Below are 22,677 nucleotides of genomic sequence, written 5' to 3' on the forward strand. Positions count from 1 at the left end.
AAGAAAAAATAGTCCTTTGCTTAATTAAGTATTTGCTCGACAGTGTCTGTGAAAAGCAAAAAATAGAATCAAAGCCTTGTCCCCTGCTTTGCATAACAAACAGCAATGAGCCAACTGTGTGGGTTAAACAGTCTTGAGTTAATGTTTTTCCTAAACTGTCTAACTTTTATTCTTGAATAGTTATTTCCAACTACTTTTCCGCTTTAGCTTCAGATCTTTTGATGATTAGGTTTTTGGGGGGACGCGCGCGCGCGCGCGCGCGCACACACACACACACACACACACAAAGATCCACAAATCCCCCCACTTGGATCTTTTCCCCCAGCACAATATTGAAATTTATGTTCTCCTGTGTGCGGTTCTCAACGAAGGATTGCCATTGACAGATAAAATGACAGGTTGTAGAATACAGTTGCTGTACAGATTTACAAAAGCAAAAACAAAACAAAAAACCCTTCGGGTTTGTTTTTTTTAAAAGAAACATATTAAAAAATTTCTTTATGATTGAAACAGGAAAATTCCAAAATCTAAAACACCCATTGCCATTTGAACAGTGTGGATTTTACAGCAGCACTCTCTTGCTACCTGGGATGCTCTCGTTAATGCCGCTTCTCAGAACAGCTTTTGTAGCATTAATATGGGCAGACAATGGGGGTTGCAGTTCCGTCATCTGCCCTGGCAATGGGACAGATAGCAAGGGTGCGTGGAGACCATCACAACAATGGAGAACATGGGGTGGCGGACTTGTTAAAGTGGGGTTTTCATTTTACCACAAGAAAGATTTATAGTGCATATATACTTGTTTTCACTTCACAATCTTCTTAGGAACTAAGAAAAACAGGGGAGGCCAACTGAGTGCTTCCAAAGTACTTCGCTTCATGGAAAGAAGAAAGACCAGGAAATTCCACCCAAAATAACCAGGGAGACTACACCTTTGTCACAAAGTGCAGGTTCCTCAGGTATTCATATCACCTGAACAGGTAGGAGGACCACAAAAAACCTAAAACGTGGCTATGTCACAGCACTTCTTCCAAAAGGTAAATAAGCACAGGTCTGGATCATCCAAACTACGATCAATCACAGATAATAGACAAGCCCAGTATGTGGTAAGAGCCAGTTTGCTACCAGCAAATTCCCTTCTCTGTGCAAAAGAAGGGGGAGGGGAGAAAGGGAAACCATATCCCTATGTTGAAATTCTGAACCATACACAAGCAGATGACATTCCCTCTGTAACTTAGCTGTTCTAGCAGACATTTCCCCGATTCCTTATACAGCAGCCATCTTTCAGAGAGAGAAAAAACCCAAACAACTAGGTTAAGTGCAGCAAGAGAGAGTCTTTCGAAAGATGGCTATTCATTTCTAGTTTGCAATATATCTACTTGCGGAAACAGACCAAGATCCTTCTTGGCCATGTTGTTGTATATCTAAAGGAAAAAAAACGGCTGGCAAAAGAACATTTCGCCAAGCTGCAAATCAGAAATTTGCTTGAAAGGACACCTTGACCCTCTTAAGAGAGCCCACAGTTGAAAAGTGTCCCTCCACAGCTAACCTGAAAACCAAGTAACAGCAGACATGCAGGTCTGCAGGAAAAAAGCGTGTGAGAAAACCATCCTGCTGGTGATTACATATATATATATATGTCTACAGAAGATATATTCCTATTTCAAATATATTTTCAAGCAGACCAAAAATATCTCATCTATTAGTTACTGATGTGTTTACAGCATTAGCTAATTAAATATTCCCTCTATTCATATAAAAAAGTGTGTGTGTGCGTGAGTGTGTATACACACAAGCACAAACACATATACATATATATGTATATATATCCTATTAAAATGGACAAGATTTTAAAGCCTGAACTTCCTTTAATCCATTTCAGACCATTTCGGACCTCACATCTCAAAAGCACGCAGGGTTGAGCATGGTGTTCCTTTGCCTGTGAAAGAAGAGGCAACATCCGCACATGAAACCACAAGGCATTGCACACAGGCGATGCTTCCCCCATTCTGGTAGCACAAGAAGAAGGGGGGGGGGGATAAAAGATGATCAGTTGAGTTTTTGTAGTTAAGAAAACCTGAGCTTGGAATGTCTGTTTAAAAAGGACCTGCAATGGAGTTTGGCCCTTCGTGATCAAAAAATCAGCTCAGTTCCATGAGGATATTCCTATCCTGTCCTGTTCCAACAGCGCTCCCTCCATCAGACACTGCACTCCAGGTAAGCAGGCTGCACGCTCCAAGTCTCCCGACGTTCCGACAACACTCCTGTTTTGCTCTGCAGCACAAACTACCACCCCTGACGGGGCGCCTAAGGCCTCCCCTGTGCCTGCGAAAAGGTCTCTCTCTTTCCCTCTGCACGACACTTGGGACTCCAATAAAACCAACCCACTCTCAGCCACCGCTTGCTTGGCTCACAAGATGTCATCGTAATCCAAAAGCTTGGAGTGCTGGCGGGTCTTCCAGAGGCGGTAAAGGCGGAAATCAAAGTAGGTCTCGATCATTTGCTTCCCTGGAAACACAACATAGAGAAGGCTGAGTCAACACCACGTAGCAAGGTTAGGTCAACGTCTATGGAAACTATGTTGGTGTAAATCCTTGGAGTTCACATTTCATGGCCCCATCTGCAAACTAAACATTTGTAGCTCTGCTATGCCACTTTAAACAGTTATGATTTCCCCCCAAAGAATCCTGGGAACTGTAGTTTGTTAAAGGTGCTGAGAACTGTTAGGGAGATTCCCTATTTGTCTTCAATGAGCTACAATTCCCAGAAAAGTTCAACGATAAGCCCCCCCCCCCTTCCCAGAGGACTCTGGAATCAGCCCCCACACCAAGCAACAGAGCAACCTACCTTGAGCAGAGAGTTCGAGAGGAGATTCAAAAGTAACCCGACAGGGGTTCATCAGATTCTTCAGATTTTGGAACAGCTGAAAGGCAAAGGAGCTTCACAATCACTGATTTCTGGCCAGGGTCACTGTTTGCAGTTGGCAGCCTTGGGCAGCTGCCAATTGCACAGCATCTTGTCAGGGCCCACGGCTGGTGGAGCACAGGAATCTGCCTTATACTAAGCCAGGCCACCAGCCCATCTAGCCCAGTATGGTCTACACTGACTGTCAGCAGGGTTTAAGGCGTTTCCTAGCACTACCAAGAGATGCCATTGGAGATTGAACCTAGGACCTTGTGCATGCAAAGCAGATGCTCTGCTGTTGAGCTATGGCTCTTCCGCACTACCCAGTATGTTTCACTACTGTGATATCAGGGACAGCAAGACTTTGAGAAGTTATCTCCAGAAAAGAACAGCTTAGAGGACAGAGCTGGACCAGAACTGCTAGAGCAGCCCTCTAGAGTTTTCTATCTGGCTCTTGGAACTCTCCCTAGACATGCCCACTCCCCACCAGGCCTGGCCTGTACGCTCCATGGAAACTCTTGCCTATCTGGGATGAAAACTGTTGTAAACTTATCGTCATGCTTCTTGCTTGCTTTGAAGGGAGGATGGAATAGGGTGTGTGCATGTGTGTGCACATGTAGTAACTGATTTGCACAGCTGGGATGAGGCTTACTGTTCAGAGGTACAAATCACATCCATTGCCCCACCCACTTTTTCCTTTGGTCCCGCCCACCACTGGCCTGTGGGTTTCTCACAGTGAAACGTGGCCATCAGAAGTTGAAACAGGTTCCCCAACGCTGTGCTGGAGCCACTCTGGGGAACAAGGTGATAGGCCTTACCTTCTCTCCATTGTGGTTCCCAAGCACGTAGCACCCCATTATGTGAATGACGTTTGGCTCCGGGTTCAGCTTGCTCATCAGGTGGCCCAGCCGCTTCCAGAAACTGGGGGGGGGGGGGGAGAAGATGGAAGAACCCGTTAGTCACAGAGGGGTCCTGTCAATTGCCACATGACCTTTCCTGGCTGGCTGGTTGCCTAATGCGTAAAGTGCAGGCGAATGGAACTTGCCCTCTGGGCTCAGAGACACCCACCACCAACACAAAACAGACTGAAACCTTCCTTGACAGGTTGTGGACTTTCCTTCCTTGGAGGTTTTTAAGCTTTAGCTGAGATTTCTGCATTGCAGAGGGTTGGACAATTCTATGACCAAAAACATGTGTGGGCAGTCTGTTTTGGGAGCCCTCCTTTTTTATGGTGTGTTCACAATGATTTGTGTTTATGTTGGTATTGGGGCAGTTGTATGTGTTCCCACTTTCAATAATGTCCATGCAAAGCAGGATTGGTGGGGAGTTCAGTCCCACTTTGTGTGGTATTTACCCTGCCTCCCCAGTGGGTCAACTCTATTGACAGGTGCAAAGGACCACCCACCTGGCACCAGAGTGATGTCAGGTGAGCGGTCAAAGCTGGTCTGCTGGGGTGGCAGGATATCAATATCTGGCTCACTGAATCAAAAAGGTTTCCCCACCCATGCCTTATCCCAGTGATTCACAACCCACTCAGGAAAATAATAACAACAACAAAAATCCTAAACAGCAGCAATTAATTGCACATTTATTCAAAATCCAATGAAAACTATCTAGTTTAATTAATTCAACAAAATTGATAAACTTGATCCAGTGACACCAGCTTTTCAAAGTTTGATAGTCATTTACACCTTCAGCATTCCCCTTCCAACCCCTTGCCTCTTAGTAATTCCACTGCCCACCCACCCAGTGGAATTTCGGAACCCCTGTTTTAACCCACTGTTTCACCTCTAAATGCAAACAGTTGTTTCCCTCCCATGGCCACTTTTGCAGATCATTCACTGGTGCCTGGTCTGCTGAAGTCTTTACTCACTAGTTGCGCCAGCCTTTGGCCAGCTGGCATCCTCCAGGCACTTTGGACTACAACTCCCAACAGCCCCAAGCAGCACAGATTGATGCTAACCTTCCCTTATCTCATCCCCCAGGTAACGTCAAGCTTTGGCATATAACAGAGAGGTAATGTGGTGTAGTGATTAGATTGTCAGGCTAAGCCCATTGGCGGAGGAAGAGGGGGGCAGGGGGGCGTACCGCCCCCGGCATCACGATCCTGGTAGGGTGCCATCATGGCTACCCCCCACTGGGTGCCACCCCCCCAGGATGCGCACCACACACACCCCCGGGACATGCGCCAGCCACACCCCCACCTGTTCTCTGCCCCTGGTGCCGGAGCATGAAGCTCCACCACTGGCTAAGCCACCTGGGTTCAAACCTCTACAAAGCTCACTGAGCTACTGTTGTCTCCCAAGTGCTCCATCCCAGAACTGATTGGTGCCTGCTCTTTCAGCACCAATAAATAAAGGCTTAATTATTCACTTGGGCCTGTGAGTGATTCATTGGCCTCCATGCTTGCTGCTTTGAGGTTTGCTCAGTCGTGCTGTTATGATTTTAGTATTGATGTGTTACTTGGTGTTTTTTGTTGGCTATGTATTTTTATTGGCAATGAGTTTTATTTTATGGGCAATCAATCTGTAGCTCGCTCTGGGATCATCTTCTATGGAGAAGAGTGGGGTAAAAAGATTTTAAATAAATAAATGTGTTTGAAGGGTAGGACAAAAACCATGTAAGGCAGTCAGCAAAGGCTGATTGATTCTGGGCCAAAACATCCCAGATTTTGCACCAGAGAGATCTGAATGCAGCGATCCATACATAAATCCCACAGACATGAATGTATTTGCTTATTTATTTTATGCTGTTTAATGCACTGCAGCAGGTTGTTCTAGGTGATGCTTGGATTCCCTTCCAGCTCTACAATTCTATTTTGCTACTCAGGAGGGGAGAGTTCTATTGGGGGTCATGAAAGCTTGCTTTCTCCCAATCAACAACAATCTGGAAGCTTCTCCAGATTCCAAATTCTAGGCAAAACCCTGCACAATTGCTGTGCACATGTAGAGATTTCGGACAGCCAAAATGGACAGGCAATTTTCTGCAGTCCTAAGAACTGGAAACTCTATTGTTGTTATTATTAGAATTTATATGCTGCCCTATACCAGTTGGTCTCAGTACAGTACACAGTGAATGCTGAGATGTTGAAACTTTAGTCCAAAGTTCCATACATGCAGGATACACATAGCTGCGGCTCCCAAATGAGAAACAAACAAAAAGCCCAGGATCCTCTCACTCACTAGATCATGTCTTCCTCCTTCTCCACTTTTGCAAAGGTGGCAACTTTATTCTTCAGAAGGTACAAGTGGCCTGGACCGCCCTGCAGGGGGAAAAGAGGCAGAGTCTGGAGAAACAGCCTGTGCGTGCTGCAGTAGAGCTATTGCAGTTACTGCTTTTCCTTTATTATTTGGCCAACTTCACCTAATGGGAGGCACTTATTATTCATTACATTTATTTGCTGTTACAACAAAAACATCTCAAAGTGAGCTACCATTATAAAAACATACGTAATGCAAAACTTAACATGCATCAAACAAGTAAATAAAAGAACCATTAATTATTAAAAGTATTCATTTTTCAGTGGATTACAAAGGACAAATCCTACCTCCCCCCACCCTACTAAAAGCTGAATAGGAGACCTCCTGTTCTCTTCACAGAGCTGCAATTCCCAGAGTTCTCTGGGAAGCACTGATTGTTAAATCACTCTGGGAATTGTAGCTCTGTGAGGGAAACTGGAGTTTCCTAACAACTCCCAGCACCCTGGACAAACTAGAGCTCCCAAAATTCTTTCGGGGGGGGGGGGAGTGATGAGAGTTGAAAGTGGTATCATAGAGCTTTAAAAAAAAGACACCTCTACTAAGCTGCTGCTTGCATCCTCAAAAGGCAAAGGAAGTGTGTCTGTTGCTTTAGAACTTTTGTTTGAACGTGCAAATGAATCAATTAAAAAAACATACAGTCAACTATCATTCTTAACAGCCTTGCTTTCCAGTGATTTAACACTGAAATCCTGCTAATGTTTACGCAGAAACAAGCCCTGCTTGAGTTCAGCAGGGTTCACTTACTTGAAAGTGCACCCCATGTTACGGCCTTCATTGATTACATTTTAACAGATCTCTATATTGCAAAAAATTTCAGCGGAAAAGTTGACATTCCCCAGAAAGTGGGGCTGATTGTAGAACCACTTCAGGAACAGTAGCTCTGTGAGGGAAGCAAGGGGTCTCCTAACAACGCTCAGCACACTTAATTAGCTCTAGCTCCCAGAATCCTTTGTGGAAAGCCATGACTGTTCAAAGTGGTATCATTGTGCTTTAAATGTACAGTGTGAATGCGGACCAATAAAACTCCAAATATGCCCAGAGAAGAAGGTATTGCTGAACAAGAGAACACCCACAGGTATTGGGCGTGTGTCTGATGGGGTGGAAATGTGAAAACTCCAGGCCTTTTGTGTACTCTGTTTGTTTTGGAAATTTCAACAACGTACAGTTGAAAAAGGATAAGGAGGTGGACCAGGCAACACACAAACAAGGGCTTTGACATTTAGAAGATAATAATGAGAATAGCCGGTCCTGATTAAGCCAGAGTGCTTAAGAAACATGACACATTTTCTAGGCCTTTGGAGGTGGCAGCCCGGTGGGGGTTAAGTATAGACTTTCCAACCTCCTTCATGAATCAGCACCAACAAAAATGGAGGCTCCAGGAAAAAATCTGCTGTTGGTGGTTGCCAAGGGGAGGGAACAGACTTGGAAGATGGTGCTGTGCAGTCTAGCATCTCTCAAAAATTGGGAGGGTGAAGCAGAGAGAGGAGTTTATGATGGGATGGGGGACCTCAAGCCCAGGGGGATGAATGCAGCCCTCCATCCCCCCCATCTGGCCCTCAGAACTCTCTCTAGGCCACACTCCTCACTGCCCCCTCCCCTGAGTGTGTTTGCCTGGCTGCAATGTGTCCTTGAACCCTGTTCACGCCTTTTGCCTGCCCTGATGGAGGGCAGAAAGGAGTGTGTGTATGTTAATCTCTGTAGAAAACTAGCCTACTGTACAAAGCAAAATTGTCATTCATTGCTCCACCCACATTTGCCACTGGCCCAGCCTACCACTGTCATGTGGCCCTCAGAAGGCTGCCCAGAAGGAAATCTGGCCCTCGGGCTGAAAGGACTTCTTCAGTCCAGCTTCTTGAGAACAAGCCATTAGGGGGAAGGGCTGGGGGAAAGTTGTGAACGAGACAGTGGTAAGTGAATCCAAGGAAAGGAACGACCAGGGGGCATTTATATACCTGACAAAAAATCAGCATCTTCCAGATTTTGCAGCCCTTCCGGTAGATGTTCAGCTTCTTCTCAATTTCCTCTATGGAAGAAAGGGAAGGGGCAGGTGGGGTGGCAGGGAGGGAAGAGAAGGGTATATGAGACATATACAGCACGCAAGAAAAGGCAGAGATCACCATCATGGTGGAATCAAAGGGCTGGTCCATAAGAACTTAAGGGCAGTCCTACTGGATCAGGCCAATGGCCCATCTAGTCCAGCATCCTGTTCCCACAGCGGCCAACCAGATGCCCCATTAGGAAGCCCAAAAGCAGGAGCTGGGCACAAGAGCAGCATTCTACCCTCCTGTAAGTTCCAGCAACAGGTATTCTGAATAATTGCTGCCTTTGGCAGTGGAGGCAAAGCAAAGCCATCATGGCTAATGGCCACTGATAGCCTTCTCCTCCATGAATCTGTCCAGTTCTCTTTTAAATACATCTAGGTTGGTGGCTACCACTGCTTCCTGTGGCAGTGAGTTCCATAGTTTAACTATATGCTACGTGAAGTAAAGCATTTACTGTGGTGCATTTAAATGTTTTCCTGTCAGCAGGTCTGGAGGGGAGGTTAAAAAAAAAACTCTGCTATTGTCAGCATAAAAAAAAACCTCTGCTATTGTCAGCATAAATACCACTGCAAATCTGTAGAGGTAAAATTAATAACGTGAGTTCTTAAGCAGAGTTCTTTTTATCATGATATACCTAAGATTTTTTACCAAACACTTTTTACAGAAATTGCCAGGATGATCAGATGCATCTTATGCTTCCAGATCAGAACGTATCCGTTCACCTCTTCAAGGGAGACTAATGTTCTCCTGCATGTAAAACTTGCCATGAATTAATTTTAACAAACTTATAATTTCATATATATTTTTGCACCCAGCATTTTATAGCACAATGTAAACTAGTAATTTGACTGCTACGGTTATCTATTTTGCTTTGCATTACTTTATACAGTGGTACCTCGGGTTACATACGCTTCAGGTTACATATGCTTCAAGTTACAGACTCCGCTAACCCAGAAATAGTACCTTGGGTTAAGAACTTTGCTCCAGGATGAGAACAGAAATCGCACAGTGGCAGCGGGAGGGCCCATTAGCTAAAGTGGTGTCTCAGGTTAAGAACAGTTTCAGGTTAAGAATGGATCTCCGGAACGAATTAAGTATATAACCAGAGGTACCACTGTATATGCATGTAAAAAGTTTCTTTCCGAATACAGTGGTACCTCTGGTTATATACTTAATTCGTTCCGGAGATCCATTCTTAACCTGAAACCATTCTTATCCTGAGGTGTGCTTTTGCTAATGGGGCCTCCCGTTGCACATGCACCTCTGGCGCGCGATTTCCGTTCACATCCTGGGGCAAAGTTCGCAACCAGGAATAGCTGCTTCCGGGTTAGTGGAGCTCGTATCCTGAAGCATTCATAACCAGAAGCATTCGTAACCAGAGGTACCACTGTATTGGTCACTGGCCACAACAGAGAAGTTGGTTGATTGTCTACTCCTCTTTTAAAACCCTCTGTGCTGACTGAGGCTGAAGGGGATTGCAGTCCATCAGGCCTAAGAAGATTAGAAGGAGGCCAGCAAAAGGCACCCCTGCCCTTCCCCTTTTCTCTAGAGATGAGCTTCCTTTGGAGCCAGTGGGGTGTGGAGAAACCTTTGTCTTGCATTCAGAACCAACAGTGAAGCAAAGGTTCCAGCCATTTGTCTTAGGACACAATGTCACCCACCCACCCACCAGTCCTGGTCCCGTTCAATTCAGCTTAATTGCCAAACACTCACGTACCCAAAATATCATCAAAGGTGGCATGCTCGTGATCCTGGAAGCAAACAAACAGAGAGGCATTGCTTTTTTATTTTAAAAACACACCGCATTTTAATCCATCAGAAAGGCACAAAGCGCATTGTGCTAGGCAGAAAAAAGTGATACTAACTTTTTAAACGAGTTGGAACATAAGAAGGGGCCTGCTGGATCAGGCTAATGGCCCGTCTGGTGCAGCATTCTGATCCCACAGTGGCTAACCAGAAACCCATAAGTAGGACCTGAGCACAGCAGCACTCTCCCTTCCTCTGATTTCCAGCAACTAGTATTCAGAAGCTCTTGTAGCTAGCAGCCATTGATGGCATTTTCTTCCATGAATTTATCCAATCCTCTTTTAAAACCATCCAAGTGGCTAGTCAGATGAGTGGGATACAAATAATAAAATTACTACTACTACTACTACTACTATTATTATTATTATTATTATTATTATTATTATTTAAGCTACCTCTGGTATAGAGCCAAAAAAGAGTTGATTTTTGAGCACGCCCTGTTGTTGTTGTTGTTATTATTATTATTATTATTATTATTATTATTATTATTATTATTATTATTATTATTATTATATTTGCTCGTGCTATGCTGTAACATGCCACTGATGGAATATTATTTATTTATTAATAACAGCACAGACTCTTCTTTACAGATAACGTTTCCAACCTCTGTCACATGGGAATAACCCAGGAAGAGAAGAAAAACAACCACTGTTCTCCCATAAACTATCAGTCAATGCCCACGTTTAATGTGATCTTCCACCAATCTTCTGCCTACAATTTATTTATGGATTTGAGATACTTCTATCCCACTCTCCACCCAAAATAGAACTCAGAAACAGCCAACAGCATGGAGATTCAAATAACATAGAACAGCGTGATAAAATGTTATAATAATAGAATCAGCATAGAGTGCAGATGATTGGTTTAGCTTTACTGGGAATCTCCCTAAAAGAGATTTTTTATTATTATTATTATTATTATTATTATTATTATTATTATTATTAGGATTTATAACCCACCTTTCTCCCAAGTTGGAATTCAATGCAGCTTACAACATTTAAACGCAACATTATAAAATGCAAAGCGACACAACCAAACTAATTGAAAACAATGGTTAAAATACATCAGAACACATTTGGAACCAGCAATTTGTCATGGTTTGCCCTGACAGCAGCCCAGTGATCAGCATTCCCTGCTCCTTAGGTTCCAAAGACCTTTCTGACAGACTAACCTCCCTTGGGAGGGAATTCCTCAATATACGCTTTCTGGCACTTGGCGAAGTGATGCCACTTCAGAAAATTACTAAGTTGGAATGGACCATTGAGGTCTTGTGCTATGACTTACATAAAGGATGGGGATAATGGACTGGTCATCCCGGCGGATGATCGTCGGAACATACTCAGCTTTGGGCACCTTGGAGGAAATGAGCTGGAAAAATTGAAGGAGAAAGAAAGAAGGAGAGACAATTAAAATGGGCACAGCAGGGAGGAGTGGCAGGGGCCACATCCCATATATGGAGGCCTGAACTGGTTAATTCTTTATTCTACAGGACAACCCCACAACCACTTGTCTCCCCAGCTCATACCCCTCACTGGCTCTGTATCCTTGAATAAGGCTTTTGCCTAGCTGAGATCATGCCTCCTGCCTGCCTCCCTGCCTGCCTGGAGGACAGAGAGAGGTGAGCATGTCTGAGTGTGTCTACCAACCAACCTACTGTACAAAAATGAATTTTTTCCTCCATTGCTCTGCCCACTTTTGCCTCTTGATCTGCTGGCATGTGGACCGCAGAAGTTTTCCTGTGACAGGATGTGGCCCTTGTACTGATGAGCGCTCCCCACTTCTGCCCTTGGCAGCTGCCCGTACTGCTTTTTGGGTATTGCTCACCATGATCTTGGGTGGGATGAAGTCTTCCCCGCTGCAGGCTGCAGCCTCAAGCTCTTTCTCTGCCTCCCAGTTCAAGTCAACGCCCTTGTCAAGTGCACAGCAGGAATCCTGGAGCTCATGGCCTGTGAGATACAGAGGGAGAAGCATTGCAGAGGGTTCCTTATGCACATGAACACACACATACAATGTTCTAAAGTGTCCTGGTTAAGAAGGGGCCCACATGCACATTGGCCTCCTTCCTCACATGATCAGACCAGCAATTAAGATGCCCCAACAGATGATCAAAGATGGAGCCCGGAAGATGCCTGCTGTCGAAACTGAAAAAAGGGGAGACCAAAACATCAGAGGCTGGTTGCTGCCTTTAGGAAGCAGATTCTGAAAGAGTTATGTTGGCTGAGCATTCCCCTTTGAACCCAATTCAAGGATGCTTATCTTCCTGTCTCACTTACTTTGCTTCTTTGCCACATTACCTAATACCAAGGACTTCCTAGGGGGCTTAAAGCAGGGTTAATCTTTAGAGGGGGCTCCTCGGAAGCATGTGGAATGACGGCCTGGGTGAGAGCTTTCTCTGTGGAAGCTTCCTTGTGGTGGAACTCCCTCCCCATACAGAGGTGTCCATCATCTTGGATGTGCCCATTTGACACCGACACATGAATGGACCTTTTCAGTCATGGTTTCCCCTTTGTGGAATGTCCTCCCTTAGAGAGGGGCATCTGTCTCCAGCATTATTAACTTTCAGGAGTGATTTGAAACATTCCTGTCTACACAGGTGGAATACTGTTCCTGGTATCTTCAAGATTGTATGTTTTTAATTCTATTTGCTTCTAGAATGTTTTAGGTGCAATTGTCTTTAGAATGCTTTAATCAGAATGTGTTTTGCTTTGCTTTGCTTTCATCTTTAAATCTGTTTGCTGCCCTGGGCTTCTGGGCAGGATATAAATTTATTAAGTAATAAAAGTATTATAACTTTTGTCACAGAGCTTTCACCATTTGCTGAAGATGAACCTCTTTGCTCTGGTCTTTGACAACTAAGATTCCTTTGCTTTAAGGAACCCATAATCTTGAGTTGAACTTATACTGTTCTGTTCCAGTTGGAATGTTTCAAACTTCTTTAAAATCACTATTAACTCTTTTGATCTGTTTTTATACCTATGTATTAAAATTGCAAGCCACTCCAGGATCATAGCATGAAAGGCAGGTAAGAAATCTTATAAATGAATAAAGTGGTGATACCACAGAGGTTCATTGGTGGAATGGTCTCCCCTTGTCACTCTGACTGGCACTGCTATCATCACAATGAGAGCTAATGTGATGCAGTGGTTAGAGTGTCAGACCAAAACCTGGGAGACCAGGGTTCAAATCCCACACTCAAGCATGAAGCTCACTAGGTGACCCTGGGCCAGCTCACCTACCTTGTAGGGTACTTGTGGAAATTAATTGAGGAGTGGAAGAACTACCTGAGCATCTAAAAAGGTTTTACTCTGCTGCCGTTGATACTGTACTTAGCTGTCTCTATTTACTCTGATGCAAAGTTTTGCATTATTATAATTTAATTGTGTGGTTTGCTTATATTATGTGTGATACCTTTTGCTATCTCTATATACCAGGGCTGAGGAGCCTCCAGAGGTCGTTGGGCTTTGCGTGCCATCAGCTCCCGTCATCATGGCCAACACTGAATGGGAGGATGGTGGGAGTTGTTGATGAACTACAGCCAATTCCTGGCTTAGGCGCATCTGAATGATGTGTGATTGCACACCATGGCACCAAACCTGGAAGTAGCCTCAGAGCACCATAAAGATGTCATGAAAAGGGGTGGAGTGGAGTCAGAATGGGTTGATGTGCGCTCTGTAGCCCCAGCGCAAAATGAGGATTGTACAACTGTACAATCAAAGGTTCCCCAGATGGAGGATGGGTTAATAAATAAAGAACAAAGAACAAGAGGCAAGGCTGCATGTTTTTGGTGTCCTATCTAGCTCCAGCCTCTTTTCAGCTCTCAGGTGGGAAGAAAATGCAAGCAGGCTGTGCAGGTAACCTTGGCCTCATAGAAACAGTCTGTTCCATTGGGCCATCTAGCTCATTATTGTTTACACCAACTGGCAACTGCTTTCCAGGATTTCCTATCAGGGGACATTACAAGCCCTAATAATAACAGTAACAACAGCAATCATAATAATTTTATTATTTATACCCTGCCCATCTGGCTGCGTTTCCCCAGCCACTCTGGGCAGTTCCCAACAGAATATTAAAAGCATGACAAAACATCAAATATTAAAAAACTTCCCTAAACAGGGCTGCCTTCAGATGTCTTCTAAAAGTCAGATAGGTGTTTATTTCCTTGACATCTAATGGGAGGGCATTCCACAGGGCAGGCGCCACTACCGAGAAGGCCCTCTGCCGGGTTCCCTACCTGGAGATGCCAGAGATTGAACGAGGTACCTTTGCCCCTGAGCTACAGCCCCTACCAAATAAGAGCATAGCTGCCTGCCTTACAACACATCAGACCATTGGTCTGCCTACGTAGCTCAATATTCTCTACACTGATTGGCAGTGGCTAACCAGGATTAGAGGGAGAATGTGTGTATCAACCCAACCTAGAGTTGCTGGGGGCCTTTGGACCTTCTGAATGCAAAGTAGACACACTGTCACTGAATCATTATTCTTCAGTTCTCATGATTCTGAATAGGAGGAGCTGGGGCCTGAACCTGGGACCCTCTACCTGTCCCCAAGCAGAACCCGCTTTCAAGGAAGCTCAGAGAGACAGACACTCTCTCACCTCCATTCTAGCTGTTGTGAGAGGCCACCCTCTGCAACTCACACACAGACCAGCAAATTTAAGCACCCTAAGACAGCAGCATCACAGCTTAATCCCCACAGCAAATCAGACAGAACAGGATTCTGGGGAAACCTAAGGGTTAGTTGGAATTGTTCACATGGATGGCCCAGTGACTAAGCCCATGCCAAACCAGTTTGACTTTGGGTTTTGGAAGGTAGGGAACGGGAGGGGAGGTTCATCGAGGACACAACAAAGGAACGTACTTTCTCGGGAATCATTGAGGTTTTCGGGCTTAATGGGAGTGGGGTCGCTCCAGGACCGGCTGAAGCTCCTCTCTCGGCGCTCGGCAAAGGCTAAAAAAATTAAATAATGGCAATAAGGGACTAAATTATCACAGCTTTCTATACGACCAGCCAAAAGAAAAACCACCACACCGCCCTGGCTCACAATCTCATGCTCTTTAGGCACACTCTGTAACAGCTAGAGCAGGTGAACAAGAAAAAAAGGAAGGCTATATTCATGGATCGGTCTGGATGAGAAAGTGGGGCACAGGGAGGGAAAGTGAAGCAAGGCAAGAACAGCCCTCTGGGGCAGGGACAGGGAACTTCTATGGCCCTCCAGGTTTTGCTAAGCTAGCAACTCCCAACACCCTTGACCGTTGGGCCCTGCTGGCTAGCAGGGAGTGGTGAGTCCAACAGCATTTGGAAGGCCACAGATTCCCCTCTGCTTCCCCAGTCTAGGAGATCTAGGGCTCCAGGACATGATTCAACACAGCACACCCTGCACCACCTCCATCCCCTCACTCACTCTGCGCCTTCATGCGGCGGCTCCCCACCATCCGCAGATGCTTCCTGAAGTTTCTGGAAGAAGCAGAACAAAGAGAAGGTGGTCAATACTAAGGAGCCAAGAAGACCATGATGTGGGCCATTTCCCAGAAGGTACCATGGTGGTAAATACATCAAGCTGTATATAGAAAGAGATTTGGAGGTGTGGTTTTTTTGTGGAGTGGAGATCAGCCACAGAAAAAAAAGCAAGGAATCTTTGCACTAAACAGCTCCCTGAATATCTTATTAACTTCCTGTTGACATAGCTAGATCGGCCATAGCTGGAGGCTGGAATACATCTTCTAGTGTTTTAATTGCATATTGGCAAAAGCATGTTTGGCGTTATGCACTCATGGAAAGATTGATGCATGATAAACGGAATGCAAGAGAGCAAACTACATCTACACCATGTTCACACCACACATCTAAAGTACTATGATACCACTTTAAACAGTCATGGTTTCCCTCAAAACAATTCTGGGAGCTGTACTTTGTTAAGGGTGCTGAGAGTTGTTAGAAGATCCCAGTTTCCCTTCCAGAGCTACAATTCCCACAGTGGTTTAACAGTCAATCCCTCTTCCTAGTGAGCTCCATGAGAGGGGAAGAGGGATCTCCTAAGAACTCTCAGCACCCTTAGCAAACTATAACCCCCAGAATTCATTGGGAGAAGTCATAAGGTAAAGGTAAAGGGACCCCTGACCATTAGGTCCAGTTGTGACCGACTCTGGGGTTGCGGCGCTCATCTCGCTTTATTGGCCGAGGGAGACGGCGTACAGCTTCCGGGTCATGTGGCCAGCATGACTAAGCCGCTTCTGGCAAACCAGAGCAGCGCACGGAAACGCCGTTTACCTTCCTGCCGGAGGTATCTACTTGCACTTTGATGTGCTTTCGAACTGCTAGGTTGGCAGGAGCTGGGACCGAGCAACGAGAGCTCACCCCGCCGCGGGGATTCGAACTGCCGACCTTCTGATCCGCAAGTCCTAGGCTCTGTGGTTTAGACCACAGCGCCACCCGCATCCCGGGAGAAGTCGTAGTAGCTTTTAAATGTGTGGTGTGAATGTGGCCCTAATCAATTTGACACAATACGGTTTCCGTTCCTAACTTTTATAAATACTTCTCTTGAGAATTCATGTTCTCAGTGACCCATGCAGAGTTTGGAAGGGGTGATATCAGATAGCTGTTTTACTCATTGTTTATCTGATTTCAACATTTATCACCTTCTTTCCAAGTATATACTGTAGCAATGACACAGAAGGAATTGGTAGCCATTTTGTTATTGCTGTTTTTTAGGGGGCCGCAATTTGCAAAACAGAACCATTGTTTTAAAAATAAAATAAAAGTATGTCTACACCACTTTTGGAGCTGCTCAGGATCCTGAATAAATGCTCATCGAAACACAAACAAATAACATCTGGAGCAGCAACTGTTCATGAGAACATGTGAGCTAACATCTTGGGAGCAAAATCTGCATGTATCTTCCAGGGATGTCAAGTGGTGGTAAGTTGAAAGTGAACCATTTGGCCACAACTTGCTCCAGCATGCTTACATTCACAGTTGCCACTTGGGGGTTGCCATTGCTACATCTGTATTTAGGAATCCAGTGCAGAAGTGTTTGCTAAGTAAGGGAAAACCTGCTCTGAATTCCATTGCTGGCAGAACACTGTTCCACAATTATAATTTTTGGGATGATTCTTCATGCTTATTCCATGCAAATGCCAAGGTTGAAATTTGAAAAGGATTAACAATAATGCAGAAGAGAAGGGTTTCTGAGCCCTTAACCCAAGTGGGGCTTTTTTACTGAAAATTATTCCCTGTAAGATGCTTTATGCCTTACTGGCAGAAGGATTTGGAGCTCTTGTCCAAAGAAAGTAGAGTGCATGGCCTTTCATGTGGCTCTCAAATGCCCTCCCAAAACCATCATGGTTACTCTTTGGATCATTTTCCACAAAACTGAATGCACTTTAACAGTGAAACAGACTCCCTTGGAAAGTGGTGTGGACTCTCCTTCCTTGGAGGTTTCTAAGCAGACGTTGGATGGCCATCTGTCATGAATGCTTTAACTGAGATTCCTGCAATGCAGTGGGTTGGACGATGACTCTCGGGGTCCCTTCCAACTACAGTTCTATGATCTATGATTCAATCCCTCTTCCCAGGGAACTCTGGGTATTGTAGTCCTCTCCTAACAAGTCTCAGCAACTTTTCACAAATGACAGTTCTTAAGGTTATTTGGGGAAGCCATGAGTGTTATGACAATACTACTTTAAATGAGTGTTGTGATTCTGGCTCAGTAATGGCATAAAGAAGCCCAGAGACGCAATTTTAGCTTGCAGGGAGAGGATGCTCACCTCAGGCAGGAGATTTGGGAGTACCACTGAAGGGCAGCCAACTGTAAATTATTTGAATGTACAAGTCGGGTCTGCAGCAAAAAAGCTTGCAGTTTACCCTTGCAGCCAAACAGAGGTGTGCTCTCGTTTAGGTTCCAGCCAGTCAGACATACCCTTCTCCAATACTATAAACCAGAGTTTCCAAACTGTGATTTATGGACCAAGAGTGGTCCATGAGCTTCATTCAGGTGGTCAGCGGCATGTCTGTAAAAATAAAATTTTAAAAATCATATAGCATACAGGCCATGCACTTAAAGCACATGGCTTCTCCCAAAGAATCCTGGGTGCTGTAGTTCAACCCTCACAGAGCGACAAGCCCCCCAGCACCCTTAACAAACTCCAGGTCCTAGAATTCTTTGGGGGAAAGGCATATGCTTTAAATGTACGGTGTATATGCAACCTAATGGATTTGCTGACACCCTAAGCAATCTTCAAGTGGTCTGTGAGGGGAAAAGTTTGGGAACACAGCTATAAGCAGCTGAAGAAGGTCGTTCTCCCCCCACCCCATCCCCATTTTATGCACACCCACCTCACTCCCAACACACAACTTTCAACGGATGCCAATCATGTGTTTTGTTTGTCAATTTATTTTTTAGATTTATATCTCATCCTTCCTCCCAAAAGAACCCCCTCTTTTTTTACCCTCTTAGGTTTTTAAAAAAAGTTTCTTGTAATTGCAGAGGGGTAAATGCATTCCCTCGAGAATGCTGATACGTAACTCCTTGTTTCGCAGTGGGCCCTGATTCAAATTTCTGCCTGCCCTTGCCACAAAGTTTGCTATTACAGGGAGTAATTATTAGGTTGTTACCACCTTGGGAAGAAAGAGAAGAGGATTTGGATTTTCTCTCTCAGGGACTAAAATGCCCATAAGGGATATGACCTAGAAAAAGAAATTTGAAGTCTGTCATGGGAGTACATCTCCTGTGGCATTTACCACAGCTTCAAAAATGCAGGGTCTTCTTCAAAGTCCAGGGAGAGAAGGAATAATTTTCATAGCCTGCACCGTAATTGAGACTGAAACGAACACACTATGGATTGTGGGTAGGGGGAGAAAGAATATATTTTTGGCACCCCAATCAGAGTTAGCCCTATTTGTCACACACTGCCAGGCACTTGCCCCCAACAACACTTTTAAAAACACTAAGGGTAAAGCACCATTTTGAATTTTCTGCTTTGGGCATCAAAGTAGTTTGCATGGGCGTAGCCAGGATTTATGTTGAGGCGGGGGGGGGGTGCTGAACCTCAGTTAAGTATTTTTATTGATTTACTTGATTTGGTGGGAGCAACTTCCCCCAACTTCCCCTTGGCTACGCCCATGGTGCCTTGGACTGTACCCAATAGCACATTGCTACTGTGGGCATGGCATCCCAGAATCCTCAGAAAACAAGACACATAAATATAAATTGTTCATGAGATAAACAAAAGCAAAATAAATCAGGCACAAAAGTTACCTGTTATCAGGCATTAGAAATGTGGAACTCTACCAGACAGAGGAGGCTAGTGCCCACTGGGACCAGAAGGGTGGAAGGCAGGAAGTCTAACAGTAGATGGCGCCAGACCAATGGCAGGCAGGGCCATTACTTCTGATGTCCCTCCAATCCTCCCACATTTTACTCCCTGCTTACTTCTACAAGGTCTACAGAGGAGGACACTGAGAGGCAGAGCTTACAACCAGGACTGGTTGGAAGTAAGAAGGCAGGCAGGAGAGAGTTGGCTGGGGATAGACTGACGTTGGTTTGCCCAAATGAACCAGCCTCCACTGCTACCAAGTAAATCTGCATAAATGAAGGACATAAATCTATGCATGTGGCCAGTTTATTTTCAAAGAGCCTCTGAAAATCCAAAATGGGAAACATCTATGAAGTTATTTTCTACGGAATGCTGAACAGAATTAACAAGCATTTCTCCAAAGATAGTAGAGGCACATCCATATCTTTGAGCCCCAGATCCCGGGGCTCCAACAGGGGGCCAACTGGTGCTTTCACACACCCCCATTGCAAACAGGTGGACCTTCTGTTTCATCTAGCAAGGCATGTATAATTAAGAGCTGGTTTTCCTTCTGGAAGGAAGGAGAAACAATAATTTTGCCTTTGCCTGTTAGCAAACAACCACAGATCTGCAAACTCAGAAGGGGCCCAACAGCTTAGAGCTAAAATTAAAGTGGGCAAATATTCTTGGACAAATCATGCTTAGAATTTCTTTCATTTTCATAGAACTCGGAAGGACATCTTGAAGGCCACGTAATCCAAATACAAATCCATTGCTCAAAGCAGAATCTAAAATGCAGGGGGCCAACAATACAGCGCCCATAGCACCCTGGATGTCTTCTCTTGGCACCCACTAAGTCTCTGAGTGTCGTACACACATATTAATTGGACTCTTGGTGATGTGGTAGTGGGGCTGGTTAGCATTTTCTTCCTTCAAAAGTACATAGAGCTGAATGAAGAAGATGAAAGAGCAACAGTCCAGAAATTGTAGCTAATGGAAATTGCAGCCATGAAAAGCTACATTCACAACATATATTTTATACCAGTATGATACAAATTTAAATAGTCATGACTTCCCCCAAAAGAATTCTGGGGACGGAGTAAATGTATGAACTATCTGAAAAGTAATTGTAGTGAACAGATTACACTAGTGGGACTACAAGAAGTTTTCTAAGGTGGTTTATTTGAAATATTACAAGAAAGACTATGAAAAGAATTATTAGTTGAGGATAATTAAATGTAATAGGAAATTAAGAAATGTAGAAAAGTGATAAAGAACGGAAAATCATCAGAGGTGTTGACGGAAGTCAAAAATATTGTATAAGATGTGAAGATATGTTGTATGACTGTTGTATGACTGTTGGAACTAATATGTTAAAAAACCAATAAAAAAGTGTGTGTGTGTGTGTGTGTGTGTGTGTGTATATATTTGTGTGTGTATTAAAAAAAAGAATTCTGGGGACTGTAGTTTGTTAAAGCAGCTGAATGTCCCTAGAAGTCTGCCCCCCATTCCCCTGACAGGGCTAAAATTCTCAGAGTGGCTTAACAACCAATCCTTCTTCCCAGGGAACTCTGGGAATTGTAGCTGTCAGAGGAGAATACAACTCTCACTCCCTTTAACAAACTACAGGTTCCAGGATTCTTCTGGGAAAGCCATGGCAGTTTAAATTGATATCACAGTGCTTTATATGTATGCTGTGAATGTTGCTGGGTCTGACATTTAGGGACCATTACAAGACTGGTTTCTTATTAGTCACCAGTTAACTACTGACCCCAATTCAACATTTCAGCCTTGAAGCATGAAGCCCTAATTAGTTTGTGGGATGGCCATCCAAGGTAGAGTCTTTCCCCATGTCATTCAGTCCATAACTTGAGATCTACTCAGGAGGCACATCTGGTAGTTCAAGCCTTAAGAGAAATTGGTGGGTGGGCAGTGTCTGTGACCTACATGGCCTTCTCAGTAACAGCCACCCCATGGCGTAACATCTGATTTATATCAGCGTTGTTTTTAGGCACCAGCTGAAAACCTGCCTTTTCCATCAGGTTTTTCAAAATGGATTGCAGTCGACTTACAGATGGCCTTATTTTGCTGTATTGTTGATTTAAATATTTTTATTTCTTTTTCCATTCCCCCGCAAATTTTATTTTAAAACCAAGAGCGTAAAAAGAAACCTAGTCTAGCACTTCTTTGACCTTGGCAAATTCTGTTCTTATTTCGTTGACAATCTTTATTATTATTATTTTTAAAAATGTATTTATTGCTGTAACCCGCACCCTGGCCTTTAAGGCAGATGGGTGAGACAGGAGTTTTTAAAACAAATTTAGATTTCAAAAGAGACTGTATTTACAACGCCAAATGGCAAAGCAAATCGTTGAATGGTGCAATTATGTGAAAAAGCTGCATTTTGGCTCTAAAACAAACTGAACAGAGTGAGTGAGGAGGGGGGTAGGGGTGGCATTGAATTCACCCCAGCTAGCCAGTCAACCAGCCAGCCACAAACACAGCCCAGGCTCCATTCTGCCCTCCCATGAAGTTGGATAAAAGTTCCTCCAGTCAATTAATCACTCTATAATAGTGCAGAAATTCTTTCACTATATACAAGGGGTGAGTGGCTGGGAGTATTTAGCAACCCAAGCACAAAGAACGGATTTCAGTCACAGAAAGGATTCCGTGTGCGTTTGTATGAAAGAGAACAGAACCTCATCTTCCAAGATCACACAAAGCCCAACCACTGACTCCATCCACACTAGGCCTGGTTGCCATGGAGACACTCACAGGCCCATTGCTGGACCCAGCAGGAGGCACGGAGCACACACATTAGGCCAGGGGTGGGGCTCTCAGACCAATGGGGAGCTATGAGCTGCCGCCAAAGCCCTCAAGGCAAGGCAATGTCCCGCCACGGACAAAAACAGGGCACGACGCAAGGACCAAGAGAACATGGGGGGGGGGCTTTCTATGTCTCTTTTCCTCTTCACTCATCCACCCCCCATAGAGAGGAGGGTGTTGCATCTTCCCCCTAAAAATCTCCCCTCCCTTGACAGAGCCACAAACATTTAATCTCTCTCCCCACCCCCACCCCCAGTGTTCTTTAACACTGTGGTGTAAGGCAGCCATACTGGAAGCCATTTCTGCCCCAGAGACTACAGAAACTGGGCAAGGGGACATCGCTGCAATCAAAGCACTACACTTCGCCTCTCAAAATGCCCCAAAGAATGAAAAAATGTAAGCTACCCCCCTCCACTTCACTAGTAGCTTGTTTCCCTTCTTTTCTCCTGCTGTGACGATGGTGTCTTTTGGCACAGGATCCTGTCCTCTTGTGGACTAGTAGCATGAAGAGCTTTCCTCCCCTGCCCCACAAGTTCTCAAGAG

The 22,677-nt window shown here is 44.6% G+C and overlaps 1 protein-coding gene across 2 annotated transcripts in view; it reads right to left on the reverse strand.

Annotated features, from left to right (window-relative positions):
- Positions 1-216: 216 nt before the first annotated feature.
- NSMF (NMDA receptor synaptonuclear signaling and neuronal migration factor) overlaps positions 217-22,677 on the reverse strand; it is a 47,902-nt gene continuing 25,441 nt past the window's right edge. Inside the window, exons 6-16 of one of the 2 annotated variants that reach the window (XM_083423786.1) lie at positions 15,420-15,472; positions 14,876-14,965; positions 11,840-11,961; positions 11,300-11,383; positions 9,924-9,957; positions 8,117-8,187; positions 6,087-6,166; positions 3,723-3,825; positions 2,848-2,923; positions 2,389-2,508; positions 217-1,939 (exon numbers count right to left, since the gene is read on the reverse strand). In XM_083423786.1, coding sequence (XP_083279912.1) covers positions 2,411-2,508; positions 2,848-2,923; positions 3,723-3,825; positions 6,087-6,166; positions 8,117-8,187; positions 9,924-9,957; positions 11,300-11,383; positions 11,840-11,961; positions 14,876-14,965; positions 15,420-15,472 — 811 coding nt within the window. In that variant the 3' untranslated portion in view covers positions 217-1,939; positions 2,389-2,410. Of the gene's footprint in view, positions 2,509-2,847; positions 2,924-3,722; positions 3,826-6,086; positions 6,167-8,116; positions 8,188-9,923; positions 9,958-11,299; positions 11,384-11,839; positions 11,962-14,875; positions 14,966-15,419; positions 15,473-22,677 lie in introns of both variants that reach the window. The other variant, XM_083423787.1, reaches the window with a different exon arrangement.

Source organism: Podarcis tiliguerta (assembly GCF_965153285.1).
Source record: "Podarcis tiliguerta genome assembly, chromosome: Z".
In the NCBI taxonomy this organism is placed as follows: Eukaryota; Metazoa; Chordata; class Lepidosauria; order Squamata; family Lacertidae; genus Podarcis; species Podarcis tiliguerta.